This window comes from Belonocnema kinseyi, chromosome 4 (genome assembly GCF_010883055.1).
Source record: "Belonocnema kinseyi isolate 2016_QV_RU_SX_M_011 chromosome 4, B_treatae_v1, whole genome shotgun sequence".
Classification (NCBI taxonomy): Eukaryota; Metazoa; Arthropoda; class Insecta; order Hymenoptera; family Cynipidae; genus Belonocnema; species Belonocnema kinseyi.
In genome coordinates, this window is record NC_046660.1 from 81,427,108 (window position 1) to 81,434,550 (window position 7,443).

The following is a 7,443-nucleotide window of genomic DNA, read 5'->3' on the forward strand; positions in this document are numbered from 1 at the left end:
ATTAACAAAGGCAACCAAGTCCTGAATATTTTAAGGTGTTTATGTGGTACGTGGTGGGGTTCTCACCCAAAAATTCTCCAAATCTTATTTCGTGCCCTGGGAGGGAGCTCTTTCGACTATGGTAGCCATGTCCTAACCAATTGTAGTGGTGATACCTTTTTTCGGAAATAAATCAAATTACACAATAGATTTTTGCGTGTCATATCTGGTTACCGTATATCCACACCTATCATTGTCATGCAAGCAGAACTAAATGAGTTACCATTAGTATCTAGATTCCAACTATTATCAGATAAATTTCTTATAAAAACGTTTCTTACGGTTAACCATCCAATCCACAGTACTCTCTACAATTTGGACTATATAGCAAAAAATGGCTTAACCCAATACAACCTGGACAAGAGTTTTATCCTCTTAAAATCCTACTACAAACTCAAAGGTTTTAAAGACAGAGTTTTAAACTCAGCTACCCCGCTTCATTTTCTAGCTCCCTATTCGCTAAAGTTCTTCCGACTAACGATTGATTTTAAAATAGGCTTAACTATACAACAGAGTAATTCTCCGGAAATAGTTTTCAATAATTTGATTGATAATAAATTTTCTGCTTTTACCCACTTCTACACGGATGGCTCCAAATTCCCAGAGTCTTTCGTGGGGGTCTCAATATACTCCCCACAACTTAATGTAGAAACTAAAAACAAGATTTCTGAACATGCTTCAATCTATACAGCGGAGGCTTTGATTATTAATGAAGCAATCCAGCTTATTTTAGATAGACAAATTCCTAACTCAGTAATTTTCTCTGACTCAAAAAGCGTTTTGCAAGCTTGCCAAAAATTTAATGAGTCGTCCTCTACATCATACCTTATATTCAAAATTCGAAATCTTCTTTCCATTGCTTCCGAAAATAGTCTTAACATAACTTTAGTCTGGATCCCTGGTCACAAGGGCATTCCAGGTAATGAGAACGCGGATAATTTAGCAAAATCGGCTACCATAGAAGGAACCTTCCATGAGTTAAAACTTCCACACACCGACATTTGGTTCACAATCCTTTCCCTCCATCTGAACTCAGCTCTGGAAGCTTGGAGTAGAGTTTCGGAATCAACAGGAGTTGGTCAATATTATTTTCATAACTTTTTTCAATCATCTAAATTCGTTAAACCGTGGTTTCACAAATCTAATATCTAGATAGAAAATCAGTAGTCATCATCTCAAGACTACGTTCTAATCACTATAACCTTGCCGCTAGCTTAGCTAGGAAGGGCTTCATTGATGCTGGGGGGTGTGCTTCTTGCGGCTTTCTCGAGGAGGACATCAACCATGTGTTGTGGGCCTACCCGAGATTCTCAGACTCTAGAAAAACACTTGAGTCGGCTCTGATTCAAAATAGATCTCTCCCACCGTTCTCTTTTGAACCATTTCTCATTAATCCTACGAACAAAGCCTTTCTCCCTTTTTTACAATTTTTCAGAAAGAATAATTTACTTATTTAATACAATTTTAATTGTAAAATTCCAAAAAGTGACCAACTTGTCAATTTATTATTTTGTCCTCTCAATTCACATCTACTATCACTTTCAATATCAGCTTCGAAGCATTTGTCTTAATCTCTCAAGTTGTAATTTCTCTAGTTCAAATTTCGCGCCTTTTATTTTTCTAAATACACACAACGCCACATTCAGTTTATTCCCAACATTCCGATTTGATCCTAACCTCTAAACCTCACCTTATAATTCTGACTCCAAACCAAATACCTAATATTATGGCATAAAATCATCTCTGGATACAAAATAATCATAGCCATGGCCAAATAGGTCACGCTTTAATTGCGCGGAGTGTTTTTCTCCAGACCTAGGCTAATTGTTCTTCCCCTCCCTAGCGCAACTGCAGTGGAGTGGGGATAGAAAGAAAGAAGAAGAAAATCAGATCTACTCCTTGTCTACCATGTGGTGCACTGTCTACTCCTGACCATATTTCAAATCCGCCTTTCAACACGTCGTTTTTTATGTTTTTACTTTCGCATCCCTTTTTCTTTTTTTCAGGCACACATAGAATATCTAGTTTCCTCACGTCCATAGTTTCACGCAATTTTTTTACTTTAAAATCATTTACCCCTCTAGCATTCCAAACATCCAGTCTCCATTCGTCGCCTGAAACATGACCTTTAGATTTTCCGTGTTCATGCCTTTTGTCAATTAAAATTCCAATCCTGTCCGAGGCTATTTTGTAGTTTGTATTATTCATTGTTTAGATTATACGCCCAACTATCACCTTTGAGCTATAAGTTTATTTTCTGAGTCGAAATCATGTCAAAGTTAAGTAGCAAATCGTCATACGGGGGAGATTGTAGTTATAACGCCAGTCCCACCAAACTTCAGTTAATAAGGGACGATTGGGGGTGGGGGGGGGGGCAAAACTGGAACCGAGAGAGTCGTCTTGGAATTATCAAAGGTCAAAATATACTTGGTTTGATAATCACATTGATGATATTTCAAATATACAGAAACAATCATTTTCTCAATTTTTTCAAAAACAGAATTTATCACGTTTTATTCGCTTACTCCTCATTTATGAAATGAGTTTTAGGTAACCCTGGCTTTTTTTCTAGAATAATACATATTTTGTCTTAAAATTTTGGGAAACGATAGCGAACATGCTAACAGACGTCTCCACACACTTTTTTTGTGTTTTTTTTTATCATAAAATGTTTGATATTGCTAACAACGTGCGTGTATATTTCGAGGTTATGTGTGTTACAATTCACCCGAGCGTTACTTCCAAACTACACAATATTTTTGGCCGACAACTTTGGACTTACAAATAAACATAGTAACTAATCTCCCGGAACTAACCTTGTTTGCAGGCAATCAAAAAAGTTTATTTCATAAATAATTTCCAGATTATCGGAAAGGCAGAGATGAAAACAGAAAAACGACGTAACCTCAAAATAATGCATATGCATAAAATTTTTATTTAGCACTATAAATTTTTTGTTATTATCCCTCAAAAAAGAGTCCGAGGACGTCCGTTATGATATTTTATAGCATCTCCGAATTCAGCTTTTAAAAATTTTCATTTTTGTGAAAAAAAAAACCCGGGGTAACTGTAAGTATCACATGCCCTTAAAGAAATATAATTTCACTTGGAACATGGGATTTTTTACATGAAACGGAAATTTGTTCAAAGAATTATAGTTCGGATTTAAAAGAAAGGAATTTAAAAAAATTCCTGTTCCAGGTCAGAATTCGCCAAAATTTGAAAGTTCCCTCTTCCAAATAAATTATAATTGAAAATTTTGTTAGATTATTCGTTGCAAATTCATAATTTGTTAGTTAAAAATTCAACTACTTAGTTAAAAGTTAAACCCTTTTGCTAAAAATTATTTTTTGTTCTTGAAAATTCATCTCTGTTTGAAGATGTAACTACTTTGTTAAACATCGACTTTTTAAACTAAAAATTTAACTATCCCGAGAGAAAATTTTACTATTTTGTTAAAAATTCGTTTGTTTTTGTTTGTTAAGAATTACATTTTTAACAGAAAAATTTAACTATTCCGTTTGTCGTTAAAAGTTCATCTTTTTGGGTTGGAAGTTCAACTATTTGTTCGAAAATGTATGTGCTTTGTGGAAAATTCGTCACTTTTTGTAGAAAGTTAATCTTTATGGTTGGAAATAAATCTGTTTAATTAAAAATTCATTACTCTGGTGGAAAAATGAGCTTTTTTTATTAAAAACTTGTTTTTTCTTTGGACGAAAAGGAATTTTTTGCCGAAAATTTAACAATTTTTTTGTAAAATTTGTTTCTTTTTTGGTTGAAAATTGTTTTTTTTTTAAACAGAAGATTTAACTATTGTGTCATTTGAATATCCATAATTTTAGTTTAAAATGTATCAGTTTGGATGAATTAATTTCTTCACCTGAAAATTTGAATGTCCATTTTTGGTTGAAAATAGATCTTTTGCAGTTCAAAATTCAAGGATTTGGATAAAAATTTGTTGTCTTGTTTAGAAATTGTTATTTTTTATTCAAAATGAAACTATTTCAGTTAAATATTTAACATTTTAATTGGAAAATTATCTCTCAGGTTCGAAATAAAATTACTTGGTTGAAAGGTAAAGTCCTTTGTTAAAAATTTTTTATTTAAAACTTGTTTTTTCTTTGGACTAAAAGGAATTTTTGCCGAAAATTCAACAATTTTATTGAAAATTTGTTTCTTTTTCGATTGAAAATGATCTATTTTAGTTGAAAATTCAACTATTCCAGCCAAAGATTCACAATTTTAGTTAAAAATTCGTCACTTTGTTTGAAAATGTAAATATTTGTTTGAAAGTTTTTTTGTGTTAAAGGTTATGTTTCTTGTTAAAAGTAATTTTTTCAACAGAAAATTTAACTTATTCCAATTGAATCTTCCATAGTTTTAGTTGAAAATTCATCTGTTTGGTATTTTTTTTATTAAAAAATGAATTATTTGTTGTTGAAAATGTAACAATTTCAGTTGGAGATCCGTTGTTCCAGGTGAAAACTCAGTTTCTTTACAATGTAACAATCACAGTTGAAGATTCGTAGTAAAAATTCATCAGTTAGGTTGAAAATTAAACTATTTTGTTGAAAATCCGTTTCTTGTTCGTTGAAAATTAATTTTTTAAATTGAACGTTGAAGTATTCTATTTTTCGTTGTTAAAATTGATATTTTTTAATGAAAAATTTAAGTATTTGTTTAAAAATTCTTTTGCTATTCTTACAATGTTCTGTTAAAGGGTGTTTAAAAAGAGCTTCATGAATTAAAATAAATGTGCGCTTTGCCGCAAATATTAATGTCCTATTTTTATTTGATCGGGAATTTGAAATCGTCCGCCGAATCACTATCCTGCAAACATTCGCACGATCATTTTCTCGTTGTGTGAATATATTATAAAATTATTTAAATAGTTTTTTTCATTATTATTTTAAACTTTTTGGTCTTCATCCGATTTTTTCCTTAATTAACTTCAATAAAAAGGCTTGAAAGTACTTCTGTTATCTTTTAATTTATTCTCAAGCCAAATAACGCACACTTTCACTTCTCATCACGGCACTTTGTGATTTCTCTATATTATATTATAAATATTACATTGTAAGACTACTAAATTTACTTAATCACGCATGAATATCATACTTTATCTACAGTTACCAATACTTACTTTTCATTGCCCATTCATTTTTTCAAACTTTTCAAAGTCACAGATGTATTCTTTCACATTGCACTCGGTAAAGAAATCTATTTCTCATTACGAATCTCATCAATTCGATATAGTTTAGAACTATATTATGAATTTATATAATTTTCCTATTTAAACAATTAATTAAGTGAACTGTTATCTAAGGCTTGTCAAATCGTGTCGCCGTTAAAAAATGATAGATTTAATACAGAGAAAATAATATATAAAAATTCATTGCTTCTAGATTATTCGATTAACAATATTTTCAAATTATACTTTCAAGAAGAAATGAGAATTGATTATTCAATAAATCATTAACTATTTACAATCTGATACTGGGCTTTTTAGCTTCAGTGATTAATATTGAAACTAGAAAGTTCTAGGCAATTCATCTATGAATATCTACTTTAGTAGAATTTCTCCTAAATAAACTAAAAATTTGACTCACTATCTTAATTATATATTCCTAAGTGATGATTCTGTTTCGACTCTCGTAAAAAATGCATCCCATTTAAAAAGTTACCTTTATAAAATCCTGCGATTCACAATGTACGTACTTTATGGTTCCATTCAACTATCAGAATCTATCAAAGTTGAAGCATAACAGCAGTCAGTTCCCGGAAAACCATACATCTTATAAAACTTAAAATTACTAGCTAACAGAATGATGAAGAATTTCTCAGATAAAAATTTACATCGAAAGAATCTGGCCTCTTTCCGAGACAAATTGATCTTCTAAAAAATTTCGTTTATCATTTCAAGATTTGAAAGTGCCGCTAATTTTGAATTACTGATTGAACCTCATAACTTTGAGCGCGTTCCCTTCCTCGGAACATTGTTAAATGGCTGCAAAAGTGGATAGAGGGACTGGCTCGATTTGAAGGAAACGACGTCACTAATTCGAGTTGGTTCTTCAGTTTCACTCTTTTTCGTTGCTCCAGTTTCCTCGGTTAATCCACAACCACCTTCCGCGGTTGAAACGACGTGGACTGACAATTTTTGCCTGAATTGCGAATTGGCGTGAATCACATTCTGCAATTAAAAGTATTTTCGATAATTTGCATTTCAAAAAACACAGACTTCGCAGGTGAAAATGAGATAGGGTGATCTTTCAAGAAAATAGGAGAGTAAATTCTTTTTCATAAAATTAATGTAGGCACCATATTCCTCAGAATTCTAGTCAAAATATATTGCATGTTCAACCAAATAGGTGAATTTTCAAAATAAACATTGATTTTTCTTACAAAACATTGACCTTTAAACTAGAAAACATAAATGTCCAACCAAAAAGTTGAATTTGTAAGAACAAAAAAATTAATTTTCAAACACACAGTTGCATTTAAAACTAAATAGTTAGAATTTAAAACAAGAGACATGAATTTTTAGTAAAATAGTTTAAGTTTTTACCAAATTGTTGAAATCATCATCAAAAATATAATTAATTTGCAACCAAACAGTTGCATTTTCAAGTGAAAAAGTTTGAATTTATGCTTAAAGAGATACATTTTTAAACAAAAAATACGGGTTTTTGACAAAAATCTTGATTATCTAACTAAAAAATATGAATTTCCAATAAAAAAAGTAATTATTAAAAAAATTAATTTTTACAACAAAAAAAAAGCATTTTTAACCCAAGAGATAATTTGTCAACTATAAAATTTTTTTAACAAAGTAGATTAACTTTCAACAAGGCAGTTCAATTTTTAATCAATAAAAATTAATTTTCAATGGAAAATGTAATACTTGACACTACAACCAGAAAGAGGAATTTGCAACAGAATGGTTGAATTCTTAACCAAAACAAATTAATTTTCAGCCAAACACTTGCATTTTTAACTAAAATAGATGAATTTTGAAACCAAAAAGATAAATTTGCAACAAAGAAAGACTTTTCAGTTAAGACGAAAAAAATGCAACCAAATTATGAAATTTTCAACCCAAGAAGGTACATTTTTGATAAAATAGTTGAATTTTGAACCCACAAATATGAATTTTATTTTAAAAAGTTAATTTTCATTATAAAAGTTGAATTTCCAACCATAGAGATAAATTTTCAACCAAAAAACGAATTTTTCACAAAGTAGTTAAATTTTAAACCAAAAAAGATTATTTTGTAACAAAATAGTTGAATTTTTTACAAAATAATCTAATTTTCGACCAAGCGAGATGAATTCTAAACCAAAAATATAATTGTAGACTTTTCAAGTAAAAATAATTAACATTCAAGCGAAACAGATGACTCA

At 30.5% G+C, this 7,443-nt stretch overlaps 1 protein-coding gene across 2 annotated transcripts in view; it reads right to left on the reverse strand.

The window, feature by feature from the left end:
* Nucleotides 1-5,010: 5,010 nt before the first annotated feature.
* The window catches only part of LOC117171207 (insulin-degrading enzyme), a 33,911-nt gene continuing 31,478 nt past the window's right edge, over nucleotides 5,011-7,443 (reverse strand). Inside the window, exon 14 of one of the 2 annotated variants that reach the window (XM_033358291.1) lies at nucleotides 5,011-6,232. In XM_033358291.1, coding sequence (XP_033214182.1) covers nucleotides 6,002-6,232 — 231 coding nt within the window. In that variant the 3' untranslated portion in view covers nucleotides 5,011-6,001. The remainder of the gene's footprint in view (nucleotides 6,233-7,443) is intronic. The other variant, XM_033358292.1, reaches the window with a different exon arrangement.